Source organism: Pyrus communis, chromosome 7, assembly GCF_963583255.1.
Source record: "Pyrus communis chromosome 7, drPyrComm1.1, whole genome shotgun sequence".
NCBI lineage: Eukaryota > Viridiplantae > Streptophyta > Magnoliopsida > Rosales > Rosaceae > Pyrus > Pyrus communis.
In genome coordinates, this window is record NC_084809.1 from 13,826,879 (window position 1) to 13,845,240 (window position 18,362).

The following is an 18,362-nucleotide window of genomic DNA, read 5'->3' on the forward strand; positions in this document are numbered from 1 at the left end:
AGTTAATGAAATGCATTCTCCTTGCCCAAAAAAAAAAAAAAAAAAAAAAAAACCTTGTTTGTGAACACTTGTGTATAATGCACTTTTCCACTCGTAAAAGCACTTATTTTGGTAAAATTAGCTCATTATAAACATGTATAATTTTTTTTACTAAACGTTCCAGTGCTTCTCTAAGATCATTTTCACCCCTCATGGAAATTGGACAATAGGCAATTATTGCGTTAGTAAATAGTAACTGCTCCAGTACACCTTCATCTCGTAAAATAAGTTGCCAGACAATTACTATTAAAAAATTGATTAAAAAAAAATTATTATTTCTCTCTCCTCCTCCCTCCCTTTCTTTTTCTCCTTCTCCTTTCTCTGTTGCTTCCCGTCTTCTCCCACACCTCACCGATGAAATCTAACGATTCAAACCCCCCAAACTTTCTCTCTGCACCCCAAACCCCCCACCCCCCCCCCCCCACACTCACACGCACACCCCAAAATTACCAACTGTCCATCACTAGACTCCCCGCACAGTCAGTAATCCTAAGGTCAGACAAGTCAAGTTCTTCACTTCACCCAAGCTCATCGCCTCATTCTCTCCTCCTGTCATCGACATCTCCCCTTCTGATTGCTTCATCTTTCCGATAATGATCCCCTTGCAAAAAAAAAAAAATTTAACATTGTTGACGTTATACCACACTCGGGCGTAGGGTCACGCAAAGATTGCCCGGTTGAGTCGTTCGATAACTATAGGCCCATCAATTGCTCAAATTTTTGTTATGAGCTAGAGTAAGATTTTCCCTTTTTTGGCAATAATTGCCCAATTGCCTTGGTAGTTTCATGTCGGTTGGCAATGCTTTAAAAAGCACTTCTACAACTCATAAACTTTTTTATGTTTTTCTATCAAACGGCAAAATTAGGGTAAATCTCAGTTTATTACCCTTAAGTTTCGTGGTTTTCAACATTTGGTACATGAAATTTTTTTCATTACAGAGTGTGACATCCCACATCGCCCAGGGTAGTGGATCATGTAAGCCTTATATGTATATTCCCATCTTTACCTAGCACGAAGCCTTTTGGAAGCTCACTGGCTTTGGGTTTTGTAGGAACTCTGAAGTTAAACGAGTTCGCGCGAGAGCAATCCCAGGATGGGTGACCCACTACGAAGTTCTGGTGTGAGTACCCAGAAACAAAACCATGAGGGTGTGGTCAGGGCCCAAAGTAGACAATATCATGCTATGGTGGAGTCGGGCCGGGGATGTGATGGGGGCCTGGACGGGGATGTGACAATTTGGTATCAGAGCCAATCCCTGGCGGATGTGTGCTGATGAGGACATTGGGCCCCTAAAGGGGGTACATTGTGACATCCCACATCACCTAGGGGAGTGGATCCTGTAAGCCTTATATGTATATTCCCATCTCTACCTAGCACAAGGCCTTTTGGGAGCTCACTGGCTTTGGATTCCGTAGGAACTTCGGAGTTAAGCGAGTTTGCGAGAGAGCAATCCTAGGATGGGCCACCCACTAGGAAGTTCTCATGTGAGTTCCCATAAACAAAACCGTGAGGGCGTGGTTGGGGCCCAAAGTGAACAATATCGTGATACGGTAGAGTCAGGCCATGCCCGCCGGGTGTAGTTCTGTGAATTTCGGAGAGTGTAAGCCATTGATTTCTGGTGGCCCTGTCTTGTCATGTGCTTCCCGTTTTCCGATTAAGGCGACTGTGTTTCCATGCGTCAGGTCATGGAGAGCTCGCCAAGAAGGTAAGTCTCTCGGTCGTATATTTCATTGTGAATGTCCTGGTTGTTTAATTTCGGTATGAAAAGTACATCAGTGTGTAGCTCTCAATCCTATCTCTGTTAATGTGCTTGACACACACTTCACCGGCTATCATTTACTGACACAAAAATACGTATGTGCTCAAATAGAATTTCACGTATCATTTGCCAAACCAATGTTGAGTTGAGTGCGGGTTTTGATTCGACATCTATTTTGTCCTAGTTATGCCACTTTTGAACCCCTGTGCTGCATCGAGCCCATTTTTCAGCAGAGGCATGGTAGCTTGTTACGCACAATCCCTGCATTGAAAAGTAGATACGAATCTCGAATGGCTCCTCAAGCATCTAAGGATGTTCCATACAGTTTTCGGTTCCCTCCAATGACTAAGAAGCCAAAGTGGTGGTGGAGGACATTAGCCTGTCTCCCCTATTTGATGCCCCTACATGAGACATGGATGTATGCTGAGACAGCGTATCATTTACACCCTTTCCTGGAGGACTTTGAATTCTTAACATACCCGTTCCTTGGGGCCATTGGGAGGTTGCCCAGCTGGTTCTTGATGGCATACTTTTTCGTTGCGTATCTGGGAGTTGTGAGGAGAAAGGAATGGCCTCATTTCTTCAGATTTCATGTGGTGATAGGCATGTTGCTGGAGATTACCTTGCAGGTGATAGGGACTGTGAGCCGTTGGATGCCGCTTGCTGTCTACTGGGGTAAGGTTAGGATGCACTTCTGGACGGCCATTGCATTTGCTTACCTTTTTACCGTGTTGGAGGCCATACGTTGTGCTCTTGCTGGCATGTATGCTGATATCTCCTTCGTCTGTGATGCTGCATATATTCAAATTCCATATGACTAATAGAGTGAACGAAAGCACAAGAGAAACTCATAAAGAATGTTGTCTTCGCATTGTTTGGATTTTGTTGTACGAGATGAAAACTTGTTTGCCGAAGCAGTTTTTCGAAAATCAACAATTGTGTAAATGTTTTAATTGAATCAGCTTGGTGTGTGTTCTAGCTGACTTCTCGTTCAGGTCTTGTTTGCTTATTTCATTGTTAATCAGAATTAAGGTGTTTTGTTGTTTTTCTATTCTAATTTTATGCCCATTTCGATTTCCTTTTCTTTTTCTTTGATGTGGGCGGTGTCAGTGTGTAACATATCGATGAAAAATTAAGGATTGATATGGAAAGGGGGTGAAATGCAAATTTTACCCTATATCGGCGAGATGTAGGAAAATTAATGAATATCGATTATATATATCGATCCACCACACAAATTTTGCCATAACTCAATGCAAATTTGGAACTTTTGAATTTTTTTTTTTTTAAAAAAAAAAATCTCTAATTTAGACTAAATTTGAATGAGTTGATATACCCACTCATTGCAATTTTCATAATTTTTGTTGAAGGGAATTGATATCAATATCAATATTGACAAGTGTCCTTTTACCATAGTGGTAGAAATGTGTTGAGCTCTTGCATAACAATGTGGGTTCAAAACTCGTCAATGGCTAATCTAACAAATTCTATCATTTGACAAAAAAAAATATCAATATTGATATTTTCACCTATATCCATATTTTAAATGCTAAATGTGGGCAAACGGCCCTTTACCATAGTGGTGGAAATAAGTTGAACCCTGGCATAACGACGTGGGTTTAAACCCCATCGGTAGCTAATATAATATTTAATTTAACAAAATTTATCGTCCGATCAAAAAACAAACCCCTGACTATGGGAGGGTTGGGGTTTGGGCTGATTTGCATCTTGAGATCATGAATGGACCACTGGCGACCAAAAGCATGAAGTGTGGGCCTCAATGTAAACTTCATACCTAGCGGCTAGCCGTTTGGTGGAGGCAGAGAAACTTATTTGCACCCAGACTGTAAAGGTAAGAGTACAACTTGGATCGGGACAACCTGAATGTAAAGGTGGAGGCAGAGAAACTTATTTGCACCTAGAATGTAAAGGTGAGAGAAACTATTTTATTTTGACCTTTTCAAACCTAATTTTTTTATACCCAACCAATAACTTCCCAAGCCAGCAGCCCAAGTTTTCTACCTTTTGAAACTTAATTTTTAACGTCATTTCTCTTCTCCCCAGTATCCTTCGCCAGTCCTCACCAGCGGCTACCGCCACCACTCTCTCCCTCCTCCTCCATTTTATTTTCTGTGGATCCTTCATCATCATTTCCTTTGCATCCATTGATCTCTCTTGCGCGTCGCACCTCCATCCCCACACAACCACGATGCCACAACCAAAGAACAACCAGCTCACTACGATATCTGAAGACGCCCTAGGATTCTTGAGATTGGTTCACTGGGCACGGGGAGGTGAAAGGGAGGCAGGCAGAGAGGTCTGGGTTTGTTGATTTGAGTGGCAGATTTGGAGTTTTTCAGGAATTAGATGGGGTTATAATGGGTAGAAACTTGTATTCCGGATTCCTCCTTTGTCCCGGAACTCAAATGACACCTCCTACTCAGGAGTTCAATTCCCCCAAAATTCGGAATTCAATTCCTATCTTTCGAGTGGACCCCACTCATTTTGATTCCTTCAAGTTTTGGTAAACACAAGAATAACCCGGAATCACACTCCGACTTTTGATTCCGATTACGAACACGTAAACACACCCTAAGGGTGGGTACGGTACAGTTTGGTGTGGTTTTACCCCTAAATCGAAATCGGAATCTTAAAATATCAACGGTTCGGTTCTACTTAAATTTATTACTAGAATTGTACGATTTGGTCTACACCAGTTCTGACTCAGTCCTTGTCGGTTTACGGTTCCGAATACTAAATTATTTGAACACTAAATCATTATGCATTCAAATACATCTTCTAAAACTGTTTATATAAAGTTGCATGCAACACAAAAAATAAAAAAATAAAAAAATTGAAGAACTCAAGTAGAATTACTGAATTAGTCTCTTGATATTGGTCTCAGCAGCAACAACAACAAGCAAAAAGAAATATTCAAATAGCATTAAAGGAAATATGTATTGGTCTCTTGATATTGGCAGCAACAGATTCTTTTTCAAACAGCAGTTCCTATACACAATCAAACAACATATAATCAAATCAAACAATTTATTTCAAAGAGCAAACAGAATCAAACAACTTCTTATTTCAGAAAGCAAGCATGAGCTTCCCCAGTTTTAAAAGGTTGATATCACCAAATTTACATAAACATAAGAATGTATCTTGAGGATAATAAGTTACGGAGTACAAATTAACCCGCTGTAAAACATTTCTGCATTCAATGTAGTAAAGACACAAAACCATGCAAGACAACTCTATGCAAAACATATAGGCATGGATCTAGCCATCTTAATCCTACTTCGAAGCAACAGAATAATTTTCACTCAAGCAAACAAGGTTATCAACACTAAGGATGAAGTCGCACGCACAGCTGCTTGACAATGATTAGTTAAAGTAGGTTACCTCAGCTGCCTCTTCACTTACTGCATTAGTTGGTATATTGAAACACACTAAATATCAGTGCAATCAGAACAAACATTGTGCAGTTAAACAATAATAAATGATTTAAATCCAAAATGTTGCTCGTGTTAATAATTATTAAGAAGCATATCCACATTAATCAGTCTTTCACAATTTGAAAATGATATTAAAATAGCAAAGAGAACTCAAATACTTTAAACTCCACCATATTCAAAACCTTAATTAAGGATATGCTGGCTAAACAAATTAAGTTGAGGAAACCTGATTACTCAGAGTCCGGCGTATTCTTAAAATTCAAGGAACTAAATAGCCAATTTCTAGCTCATCCCTTTGAGGACCTGTATTGGTTTTTATGAATTAAACCCACCAACAACTCAGTTCTTTTGGTATCTCCAAAGATATCTCGAAATCGAGTCCACGACAAGTCTGCGCTGCGGGAGTTGGAGTTGTGGGCGAAGGCGAACCAGTCTCTCTCTCTCTCTCTCTCTCTCTCTCAGGTGAGGACGTTTCTCCATTAACGAAGAAATCATCCGAGAGCGTGGACAAGGAAGAGGGGTCAACTGTGTGAAATGGGGGAATGGGAATGTGAGGACGTTTCTTCGTAAAAAAACTGAAGTGCTTTCTGCAAGAAGCACTGTAAATATTTTTCCAGGTTTACTTGCATTTTTTACTAAGAATTGGTTCCAAAAATATTTTCACAAAAAAACCAAAGTGCTTTCTACAAGAAGCAATGCTTTTCTAGGTTTACTTGCATTTTTTATTAAGAATTGGTTCCAAAAATATTTTCACAAAAAACCCTAAGTGCTTTTTGCAAGAAGCACTGATGCTTCTTTCATCAAGCAATGTAAATGCTTTTCCAAGTTTACTTGTATTTTTTTACTAAGAATTAATTTCAAAAATATTTTTACTAAAAACATTTTCAGTCATTTTAAAAGCACTTCAAACGAGCTTTTACCAAGTCTTTACCTACTCATGTGATTCAAATCCAACTCGATTTATAGCCTGAGTTAATGCCATCGTAACTTCTTGCATGCATGAAATTTCTTCTCACAGTTACGTCTTGCAAATGATAATAACGTGCACATTATTGCCTCTCCCCAATAGTAAACAAATATCCTATTGGGACGAGATTAGAAAACCATTAATATGATGATGTAAGACGATGTTTTAACCTACTCGATGTTTCTAGATAAGAAAACAGTAGATATTACATAGAACAGTGTCGATGAATTCAATGATGTAAACATTAACCTATTAAATTTTGGTTGAATTAAAATTCTCCCTAAGATAAAACATAAAAATTAAAAAATAATATTAAAAATATGAAAACTTTGTGCTCTAATTTTTATATTTAATCCAATTAGTTGGGCATGTCGTTTTTAGTCTAACATCACCATGTGTTTTGGGTAATGTTAGGAGACCAAATTTTTTAAATTAAATTTACAAATTAAATGATGTGGTTGTAAATCATTGGATTATTAACCAAGTGTTGATTAACGTACTTACTTCTTATTAGTGACACATCATTTAATTTAGGAATTTAATCTCTTTAGCATTATTCTATGTTTTTGTGTTGCCTTTCATGCTTGCAAGTTGCAATCCATGCATACAAACTGAAAAAACCAATAAAACCAAATCTGTCGGATGAGGTGGCCCCTACGTCTTTTCATGGAATAATTTTAATGGGCTAAAAAAAGCATTGTTCTAAAGATCGGCCTAGGTAGCGATGTGCGGTGGAGTCCCACCCCGATTTTGGGCAAGGTGTTTGGAAAAATCGGCTAGAAGCTAGGCGGCCCTAGGCGGAGAGCTAGGCGGCACCTAAGCGGTCCTCGGCGGCCCTAGGTGGTTTTTTATATTACTTTTATTAATTGTGTGTTTTTTTCTTTTTTGGTTTCATAGTGGTATACTTATCGAAATGGTGTACTTAAATTTACAACGAATTGGAGCATTTTTGAGGGGATACATACAAAGAAAAGAAATAAACTAGATACAACGAGATTAAATAATTTAGTTTATGTCTAATCCAATACAAGGATCATGATTCATGAATAAGAAGAATTTAGTCTATCATCAAAATCCTCCTCATTATGATTCTATGCTTACTGTTTTTTAAATATTGAACTTTTTAGATGTATATAATTTGTGTATTCTTCCACTTCTATTTTTGCATTTTATCATGAGAAATAGCCGGAATGTGGAATTAACACATTTTGATTGTTGAAATAGTTGAAATGATTGACATATTTATTAAATATTGGCGACGCTGGCGATCAATCACTGGCTTTGGGAACAAACAAAAACAAAAAAACCATACATCTAGCTCCAATTATTTCTTCATTATATATAATGTCTTTCTCGTATGACATAATTAACAATGGAGTCAGTTTGATAAACATACTACATCATGCATGTTTATAATTATAATATATAGTTACACCACATCAATTGTAAGTTTCATTCCATTTTCACAATAGGGAGTCAGATAAGGTGCGAAGTAGGTTGTGCCCTTCTCCAATACCACATGATCGTTTCCTGAACGGTATATGTTTATCGCACCGGCATATAAGTCACACTTCTCGAACAAATACTTGTCCCGTACAGCAGCTACCATGAGAAAGGGATCTTTATTATATTTGAAAACTGTTTTCAAAATAAAATACAATGAATTAGTAAACAAACCAGCTGCTAATCAAATATGGTAATATAGAAACTTGAGGAATCGGACGCATGAACACGAATTGAAAAGAAAACCAAATTTCAGTAATTTTACCCAAAACATCTCCGGCCTTGAACTTCTTGCCCTCAGTCCACTGGGTTAAGTTGGCATCAGGGCTCCATCTTTTCTCATCCCCCACTATATATTCTTTTGCATCAACTTGTTCGCATTGGAGCAGCAAACAGCTGACAAAAATGCCGATTCCAATCACCAAAATTTTGTGCATTCCAACTGCCATCTTTGATCGTTCCACAAAGAAAGTACGTATGTAACCTTAACATCAACTCCAAAATACAAAACCACATTACAAATCCATTTATATATACAACATTGAGCCTATTACGCAATCAATTCGTACGTTTTGATTTGCTTCTCCAAATGCCATATGATATTTCCGTAACTAATAATTATTACTAATAATTATCACATTTACTGAATAATTATTACTGTAAATATTCCTTATTCTTCTATGCTTGTGTATTTCAACTCATAATCGGGATCAATTTATGAAATCGCATTAATTTATGATGATTTTGTACCATTTTAGAGATATCATTGAATGGGTGGATGATCCATTGAAAATTTTGTAATTATTTTATACCATTTTGACGTCAAATACTTGACCATTGCCAATACGGGAATTGGTTTCCCATATGAGACGTCGTGCGGTGCCACTCGTGAGTAGGCGTTTTGGAGAATAAAGTCTCACATATCAGCGATTGTGTTTCCTTAATTGTAGTAGTTCATTTTTTTGGTCTTTAAGACATGAATGTTAGTTTGGATTGCTTGAATGAGGTTGGTTTATATGCATGAAGCATGTATGTTACATTATGTTGTGTGTATCTTACGCTAAAAATTTTAAGAAAATTTTGTTTTGGCTTCGTTTTGAGATTTACTCGTAGTAGTGTATTATTATTAACTGTTATTTGCAGCAAAAGCTAGCCTCATGCGAAACATGAAGCATTTTCATTGGAATGTTTAGATACAAACGACAATCCTTGCCGAAAATTGTAAATATAGGAAAGCTGAACAGAAATACAGGAAAACTGTTTTTCATAGGCGCAGTGCAATGGTGGACAAATAATAATCTCCTGGGAAAGTTATCTCATGTATTTTCAGAGAATAAAACACAAAGTTATAAAGCATTTTCAAAAGTTATCTCATGTATCATATTTGACTATTTCTACAAAATAACGCATGAAAGGGCAACCAATTAGACATGGCGTCTTCATATTTCTAAGAACCTATTTCTACGGAGCTTATGCTTGTTTGACCGCTCCATAATTTGAGTCACTAGTTGCTCTACATCACATATCGCCACCTTTCCTCATCACTTAAGCTAATTCCAAATGCTTAGCGTTGAAACTTTAGTATTCTAGGCAATTGTTATCGAAAATATCTCCAGGAAATTTATGATTTTGGATTTTTTCCATTTCCTCCCTGTAGTTATTTTATGTATGGTGGATGAATTGAACTTGGAAGGAAAGCAACTTAATGGCTGTCTTTTTCTTTTTTATTTATTGCAAGGATGCTACTGGAAGAATGGCAGATTTTATCATATGATTGTCATTGAAGATTTATCTTGAATCTGGACTGTTTTTTGTCAATTGTTATTTGCGAAGGTTGCGACTGTTTGTGCTGGCACCAAAATAAAGTTTGTAGAAGGTTGCTGACCGACGATAAAAGGTAGCTTGCAATTTTTATTTTAATGAATCATATTAAATGCATTTGAGTACCACATAAATTTACTCAATTACTTTAGCAATTAGGAAAATCACTCTCTTCACTAAAATCGTTATTCATTTACATTAACAACTTTTATTTTTCCAAATTGTAACAGAGAAGCATGTATATGATGAAAAATAAAAGACGGAAGTTGTCACATCCTGCCCCGAGGCGGATCACTTTCCGGGCCTGCTCCACCACCGTAGTATGATATTGTCCGCTTTGGGCTTACCATTCCCTCACGGTTTTGTTTTTGGGAACTCACGAGCAACTTCCCAGTGGGTCACCCATCATGGGATTGCTCTAGCCCCTTCTCGCTTAACTTCGGAGTTCCTACGGAACCCGAAGCTAGTGAGTTCCCAAAAGGCCTCGTGCTAGGTAAGGATGAGAATATACATATAAGGATCACTCCCCTGGGCGATGTGGGATGTTACAATCCACCCCCCTTAGGGGCCCGACGTCCTCGTCGGCACACACGCGGCCAGGGTTAGGCTCTGATACCAAATTGTCACATCCCGACCCGGGGGACTACTTCCCGGGCCCGCTCCACCACCGTAGCACGATATTGTCCGCTTTGGGCTTACCATTCCCTCACGGTTTTGTTTTTGGGAACTCACGAGCAACTTCCCAGTGGGTCACCCATCATGGGATTGCTCTAGCCCCTTCTCGCTTAACTTCGGAGTTCCTACGGAACCCAAAGCTAGTGAGTTTCCAAAAGGCCTCGTGCTAGGTAAGGATGAGAATATACATATAAGGATCACTTCCCTGGACGATGTGGGATGTTATAGAAGTTCTGAAGTTCTGAAGTTCTGAAGTGACGACCAAGAAAGTTTAGAAGTGTAATATAATTGTAACCAAGAATGTAAACCATGGATGAAAAATGTTAATATAAGTCTAATTATGGATGACTCATGCGAATTTTATCTAAATTTGAATATAGTTTTTAACAGGCCATATATTTTGCCATTTAACTGCAAGGGCAAAATATGTGGGGACTGCATCTTGCTTCTATTTCTCACGGAAATAGGCGTCCTGCATTTTTTTTTTCTTTGAACATTAGTGCTTGAAAGCTTAGTTGTTGAAACAAAAACGAAACATTTTTAATGTTTTTTGTTAACTGCTAAAACAGGCAACTGGCCTGCAGAACATATATTTTGCATCTGTTTCTCACGGAAATAGGCGTCCTGCATTTTTTTTTTCTTTGAACATTAGTGCTTGAAAGCTTAGTTACTGAAACAAAAACGAAACACTTTTAATGTTTTTTGTTAACTGCTAAAACAGGCAGCTGGCCCGCAGAACATATATATTTGCCATCTTAACTTCAGAGGCAATATATGTGTGAATTGCATGTTGCTTTTGTCTCTTATGGAAATAGAGGATTTTTTGCAACCACATCTTTTGTAATAAAAAACGTTCAACTTCGTCTTATTAATTGTACAATGTCTTTTCATATCAGCTATGTTGAATGTATATAAAAACCAAGCTGCTTATCTTACCGACCCCTTTCACTCATGTATCCCGTTGTTCATTCATGATTATGTTTAATTTATTCATGAGCCTTTATTCATGCATTTAAGGTTGGTGCATTCAAGTCCCGCAGCAACACGCGCGGGCATATTTTCTAGTTTGTATGGAGTTTGATTTATTTTGGTGTTTTTAATTTTTAATTTTTAAGTTTGTACTCCTGCCCAAACCGCCCTTTTTCTTATTTTTTAATAAACAAACTGAGTGTTTTTTTTTTTTCATGGGAAATGGCCGGAATGCGGAATTAACAAATTTTGATTGTTGAAATAGTTGAAATGATTGACATATTTATTAAATATTGGCGACGCTAGTGATCAAACACTGGCTTTGGGAACGAACAAGAACAAAAACCCATACAACTAGCTCCAATTATTTCTTCATCATATATAATGTCTTTCTTGTATGACATAATTAACAATGGAGTCTGTTTGATAAACAAACTACATCATGCATGTTTATAATTATAATAGATAGTTACTCCACATCAATTGTAAGTTTCATTCCATTTTCACAATAGGGAGTCAAATAAGGTGCGAAGTAGGTTGTGCCCTTCTCCAATACCACATAATCGTTTCCTGAACGGTATATGTTTATCGCACCGGCATATAAGTCGCACTTCTCGAACAAATACTTGTCCCGTACAGCAGCTACCATGAGAAAGGGATCTCTATTATATTTGAAAACTGTTTTCAAAAAAAAAAAAAAATACATTGAATTAGTAAACAAACCAGCTGCTAATCAAATATAGTAATATAGAAACTTGAGGAATCGGACGCATGAACACGAATTGAAAAGAAAACCAAATTTCAGTAATTTTACCCAAAACATCTCCGGCCTTGAACTTCTTGCCCTCAGTCCACTGGGTTAAGTTGGCATCAGGGCTCCATCTTTTCTCATCCCCCACTATATATTCTTTTGCATCAACTTGTCCGCATTGGAGCAGCAAACAGCTGACAAAAATGCCGATTCCAATCACCAAAATTTTGTGCATTCCAACTGCCATCTTTGATCGTTCCACAAACTAAGTATGTATGTAACCTTAACCTTTCACGATCAACCCCAAAATACAAAACCACATTACAAATCCATTTATATATACAACATTGAGCCTATTACGCAATCAATTCGTACGTTTTGGTTTGCTTCTCCAAATGCCATATGATATTTCCGTAACTAATAATTATCACATTTACTGAATAATTATTACTGTAAATATTCCTTATTCTTCTATGCTTGTGTATTTCAACTTATAATCGGGGTCAATTTATGAAATCGCATTAATTTATGATGATTTTGTATCTGTAAACACGAAAAGTTCCTGAAACAAGAAACAAGAATACGTGTACAAAATATATTTTTTAATGATTTTGGGGTTACAATCTCTTTGTAATTTGATCATCTGATTCTATCTTCGTAGGGTGTAGGTTTGTGGATGAGCTGTTGATCCAAAGGGCCGTTGGGGCTTGATCTAAGGATGAACGGATGATGAACACTTTCTTCAAGGGCCGTCGGGGCTTGATCTTGAATAATGGTTGTGTGGATTTCTTCAAGGGCTTTTGGGCTTGATCTTGAATGAACGGATGATGAACGATGAACACTTTCTTCAAGGGCCGTCGGGGCTTGATCTTGAATAATGGTTGTGTGGATTTCTTCAAGAGGCCGTCGGGGCTTGATCTTGAGGGTTGATGGATGAGCGGATCTTCAAGGGCTTTTAGGCCTAATCTTGAAGACTGAGTGTATGGATTTCTTCAAGAGGCCGTCGGGGCTTGATCTTGAGGGTTGATGGATGAGCGGATCTTCAAGGGCTTTTGGGCCTAATCTTGAAGATTGATTGGATGTGTGGATTTGTTGAGGTTGTTGATCCAAAGGGCCGTTGGGGCTTGATCTTAGGACGAACGGATGATGAACACTTTCTTCAAGGGGCCGTCGGGGCTTGATCTTGAGTCGGCGGAAGTTCTTCAAGGGCCGTTGGGGCTTGACCTTGAAGGAGGGTTTGACGAAGAACGAAGAGTGTTTTCTTGATCCTTCGGGATTTGCTTGAGAGCTTTAGAGTTTCAAGGCTTCAAGGTTTTGGTGTGATGTAAATTCCCTTCTTTCTTTCTTTCTTCCTTTCTTTCTTTCTTTCTTCCTTTCTTTCTCTCTTTCTTCCTTTCTTTTTCTCCCCCTGAAATGAATGTCTTGGCCTCCTATTTATAGAATTCCAAAACTTGATTTTTGGATTTAAATAATCAGATGAAATAAATCATTTCTGCCAGATATTGACACGTGTCCTATTTGATGACCTTTCCAATTTATTTCGATTTTTCGTTGAGTCACACGCTACATGTAAAATTTATGTGACACGTAAGCGTTGAAATTTTAATTATTGGTTAACATTCATTTCACCGAAATTTCGATGTCTACAAATGCCCCCACTTCAAGGCGCGTCGTTGACATGTGCTTGTCACGTGTAGAAGATGCGTTTTGAAGTCCCTTAATGTAGATGTCAACCCAAGGGCCGTCGGGGCTTGATCTTGAATTGAGCTGGAAATTTCTTCAAGGGCCATCGAGGCTTGATCTTGAGTTCGACTGGAAGATTTTCTGGTTTCCTCCAATCGTTGATTTTCCACAAGCTTAATCTTGAACTGGGCTGGAAGATTTTTTTGGTCTCCTCCGAAGGTCTGAACTTACTCCTTTTATCTGGAGTTGAATTTGATTCAAGGGTGGTGAACACTTGATTTTGAATCGGACTTGTGATTTCTTCAAGGGCCATTGAGGCTTGATCTTGAACTGGGCTGGAGGATTCTTCTGGTCTCCTCCGCTCGTTGATTTTCCTTTGTGCTACTCTTGAACTGGGCAGCAGGATTCTTTTGGTCTCCCCCCGAAGGTCTACGAGCGGTTTCAGGATATGGCAGGCAAGTACGAGGTGGAGGTGCTGACCTGTTTCTTTGTTCAATCTTTCCCATTCGTATTGAATACGAATCGGAAAGATTGAAGTTTCCTTGTCCCTTCTCTGGCAGTGTATCAACCGTTGAAGATGACTACTCGAGAGCAATACTAGGTAAGCAATCAGGAATAGATTCCAGGTAGTCGGTTCCAGATCGGAAGACTGACTCCAAGTGCCGGCTGATTGCTTCTTTCACTTTGCCATGCGAGTAAGAACAAGGACAAAGGAAAAGACAGGGAAAAAGCATGATATGAGATACCTTTGCTTTCGAAGAAGCAGCGAATGAATCAACACATATATTTGTTGTGCTTGTCTCCACATGCTTCGATGTATCATTTTCACTTGCCTTACTTGCTCCCCTTTGCAGAAGTGGTATTTCCTTATGCAGGTTTAGCCTCTTCTCTTGTAGTATTTGTCCTCCGATGCAGGAGTTGAATGCAACCTTTGCATTTAAATGGTGCTTCACTTCTTGGTGGCAACTGGTTTGAGTGGAGGTTCCGACATATTGCTTCCTCTGTCCTTGTCTTGGCAGGTGAGAACAAGGGCAAAGGAAAAGATAGGGAAAAAGCATGATATGAGATACCTATGCTTTCGCCTTTGATGATATGAGATACCTTTGCTTTTGAAGAAGCGGTGAATGAATCAGCACATGCTTCAATCTATCGTTTCCTCCTGGGTCATCTGTACTCCAGGCATCTGGTATCTTCAAAGGTTGAATAGGTTTTCTCAAGGGAAGAAGAAGAATTGTGTATTTCGAGAGGCTTTGCTGGGAGTGCGCCCTCAGAGGTGAGGAAGAGTTGAGCATTTTCTTCAGGTCTGCCTTGCCATAAGAGACGAAGGTCGACATGTATAGGGATTTCTTAATAGCAAGTGGTGGTCTTGTTCTTTTACCCTTGTCGACAAACGTCTCTTCGATATCTGAACGACGCCTCTTCGATTTCTGAACGACGCCTCTTCGATTTCTGAACGAACGCCACTTTTGACAAAGTTGCACGCGTTTTCTGAAAAGCAGAGAAAGCGTTGCCGAACTTTGCGCTTGTCGGCTAAAGACGTGTAGTTGCGATGATGGCCTCCACGTGTTCTCGACTTTGTCAGATATCTTTTGACAAAGTTGAACGCGTTTTCTGAAAAGCCGCGAACGCGTCGCCGAACTTCACGCTGGAAAATCTGGATTTTTGAATCGGTGGTCGTGTCGTTTGGCTTTTTATAGAGCGGTATTGATCACCCCAACATTCACACTCTGAAGATTGCCCATTCTTGAAAAATTGTCTCCGACCCTTTGAAATTTTTTATCCCTTCTCTTTGAACACCTTTGAAAAATGACTAACTCATCGAACCTTTGCTTAGATTTGAGTCTCAGCAGCGATCCGATTGTGCCCCGTCAAGGTAATGTATGGCGCCCTTCTTTTTTATCTTCTAACGGTCCTCTTACAGGTGAAGACTCTGTGATGAAGGACGCAACAACAGCTACGATAGTAGCTAGGAACCTCCTCACTCCTGAAGATAGTCGGCTGCTTTCAGGACGGTCTGATGAGTTGGCCGTTCAAGAGTCCCTCGCTCTCAGTGTCCAGTGCGCAGGCTCTGTGTCCAACATGGGCCAACGCCTACTTGCTCGCTCCCGCCAAGTTGAATCCTTGATGGCGGAGGTGGAAAGTCTTAAGCAAGAGATCAAACTGCTTAAGTACGAGAATAGAAGTTTGCATGTGCTTGCAAATAACTATTCGTCGGGCATGAAGAGGAAGCTTGATGAGCTGCAAGAGTCTGAAGGTCGGATTCAAAGTGACCGTCAAAGGTTTTCGTCTTTCCTCCAGAGGCACATTTTTCCTGGGTCTTCCAGCGTTTGGCCAAGTATTGAGGCCTCGAATGCTCTATCTTCGATGCCTCCCGCTCCTGGAGTTTTGCCACGTAGTGGGGCTTCACGTGAACATCCTTTGTGAAAGCTCCATCTTTTTTTTTTTTTTTTTTTTTTTTTTTTTTTTTTTGTACACACTTGTAATTTCTTGGAGATTAATGGACATGCTTTATTTTATTCAGTGTATTGTGCTAAATACAGATAAAACATATACATCACCGTCCATCATCATTCATTTTCATTTTATTATTTATTATTATTATTTTTTTTTTACTTTTCTTTACTTTCGGTGGCACTGATCCACCATTTATTTATATATATATATATATATATATATATATATATATATATATATATTTCAGATGGTGCCAGAAGCACCACCATTGTTTTTTTCTTTATTATATATATATATATTTTTTCTTTTTGCACATGGTTCCAGAAGCACCATCATTGTTTTTATTATATATATATATATATATATTTTTTTTTTTTTTTTTTTTGTGCATGGTGCTGTCCAGCCAGATTCCATCATTTTTTTTTTCTTTTATATGGTGATCTGCAAGGCTGAGTTTGTGGGTGAAAACCCAGGCCGAGGCCGAGAGAAGACGGAGGAGATCTTTGGGTGTGAGTTGACAAACTTTGATTTTGTTGATCACATTCAAAGGCAGCAGCAGAGGCAAACAGACGGATGAGATCTTTGGGTGTGAGTTGACAAACTTTGATTTTGTCAATCACATTCAAAGGCAGCAGCAGAGGCAAACAGACGGATGAAATCTTTGGGTGTGAGTTGACAAACTTTGATTTTGTTGATCACATTCAAAGGCAGCAGCAGAGGCAAGCAGACGGATGAGATCTTTGGGTGTGAGTTGACAAACTTTGATTTTGTTGATCACATTCACAGGCGGCAGCCATGGCGGAAGTGCAGAAGCAGCCAGAGCTTGAGGCAGAGTGTAAGGCGTCGAGTTTGAAGACCGGCTAGTCGTTTGACAGCGGTCAATGAAGCTCTTCGTTGATTTTGATCATGGTGGCTAGGGTGACGAGCTCGAGGTTTGTTGGCAGCGTGAGGAGACAAAGGGAAAAGCTCCACCATCACCATTGAGCACAAGCAAGGAGTACAGCCACTGAGCACGAGTACCGAGCACAACCACCAAGCACATCCACAGCAGTGAGTTCCCATACTTCTTTTGCTCCATAATTTCATTTTGTCGCTGAATATCTTCTTCCCGTTTTTGGGCTCTCTTTGTCTTCTGCTCAACAAGAAAATCAACAGCACTAGATACATCTTGATTGCTCATCCGCAATGCCCTTTTAGAATCTCGTCTCCAGTCTGCAGTAAACAAGTAACACCGACATCCAACTGCGTGAGATTAACTAAAAGCATAACCAGCAACGGGCTAATGCTAGATCCTGGCTTATACAAAACGTCCATAGCAACGTTAATCATTCTATGTCAACCATCTTAGCTGCTAGACCTGAATTTTGTGAAAGATTAACAAGAGCTTCCGCTGCAGGTTCCGCGACCTCCTTGTTTCCGGCTACGAGACGAGATAACGAAGGAAGCAGAATCTTCGAATAATTGCCCAAAGACTGCAGGCCGTCGTCGGAGCCGGTTAGCCCCCGAACGATATCAACAGCTGCCTTTGTCACTGCTGGAGATGGAGAGGATAGAAATCCCACTAGCTCTTCCAGTTCCGTCGCCATTGTTGTCGAAGAACAAGAAGAAGAGTTGGAAGATCCAATCTCATTTAGACCGTGCGATCGGAGCAGTGGCTTGGTGGTGCTGGTGTCGGGTTTTGCTGTTGCTGGTGGGTGAGCTGGGATCGGTAAAGGGGGCAGAGCTCTGGATTGCCGAAGTGGCGCCAATGGGGAGGCTCCCGACGTCGGTGTACGCCGGCTTGCAGACGTCGAGGGATCCGATCTTTGTGTCCATGGGGTACTGGGTTTTGATCGCACTAAAAAAAAAAACCGTTTCTGAAAACAACTCGGAAAAGAGGAAAGATGGGAACTTTGTGATGGGATTTGGGTTTTTTTTGGGATTTTTGGAATTTGGTTTGACTTCTGGCAACCAAGCAACCTCCGGTGGTGAAATCGCAATGAGTGGAGGTCACGGGTTCCTGTAATAGATTTGCCATTGAGGCACAGAGGCCGAGTCGACCTTGGAAGCTTCCTTGGGTTGAAGCTCTAAGGGTTTAACTTGTGGCGGCGAACTGGACGAACCTTAACTCGATCGGAGTCGGAGGAACGATAGCCTGAGCAGTCACTGGAGCTTGAGAATGCCGTCGCAGATGTTGGAGAGCTCGGTCTCGATCTTGGATCGGGAAGATTTGAGGAAGACAGACGGGTCCGGAGAGCATTCCGAGAGTCACAATTCCGACCGAAGCAGCAATGGCGACTTTCTTC

General features: G+C 39.7%; 2 protein-coding genes and 1 pseudogene across 2 annotated transcripts; 1 reads left to right on the forward strand and 2 right to left on the reverse strand.

Moving 5' to 3' along the window:
* The first annotated feature begins 1,603 nt into the window (after window positions 1–1,603).
* On the forward strand, window positions 1,604–2,850 carry LOC137741026 (protein TIC 20-I, chloroplastic-like; annotated as a pseudogene).
* Window positions 2,851–7,650: 4,800 nt separating this feature from the next.
* Window positions 7,651–8,173, reverse strand: LOC137740597 (basic blue protein-like). The gene is made up of 2 exons (XM_068480434.1): window positions 7,990–8,173; window positions 7,651–7,859 (listed from the first exon to the last, which is right to left on the reverse strand). The coding sequence occupies exons 1-2, from the start codon at window positions 8,171–8,173 to the stop codon at window positions 7,651–7,653; spliced, it is 393 nt and encodes a 130-aa protein (XP_068336535.1).
* A 3,485-nt stretch (window positions 8,174–11,658) lies between these two features.
* Window positions 11,659–12,187, reverse strand: LOC137740598 (basic blue protein-like). Its single transcript, XM_068480435.1, has 2 exons — window positions 12,004–12,187; window positions 11,659–11,867 (listed from the first exon to the last, which is right to left on the reverse strand). The coding sequence occupies exons 1-2, from the start codon at window positions 12,185–12,187 to the stop codon at window positions 11,659–11,661; spliced, it is 393 nt and encodes a 130-aa protein (XP_068336536.1).
* Window positions 12,188–18,362: the final 6,175 nt, after the last annotated feature.

Coding starts and splice junctions, on each gene's coding strand:
- LOC137740597 (XM_068480434.1), bottom strand. CDS start 8,173: ATGGCAGTTGGAATGCACAAAATTTTGGTGATTGGAATCGGCATTTTT. Junction 7,860..7,989: donor CAAGGCCGGAGATGTTTTGG/GTAAAATTACTG, acceptor TTTTGAAAACAG/TTTTCAAATATAATAAAGAT.
- LOC137740598 (XM_068480435.1), bottom strand. CDS start 12,187: ATGGCAGTTGGAATGCACAAAATTTTGGTGATTGGAATCGGCATTTTT. Junction 11,868..12,003: donor CAAGGCCGGAGATGTTTTGG/GTAAAATTACTG, acceptor TTTTGAAAACAG/TTTTCAAATATAATAGAGAT.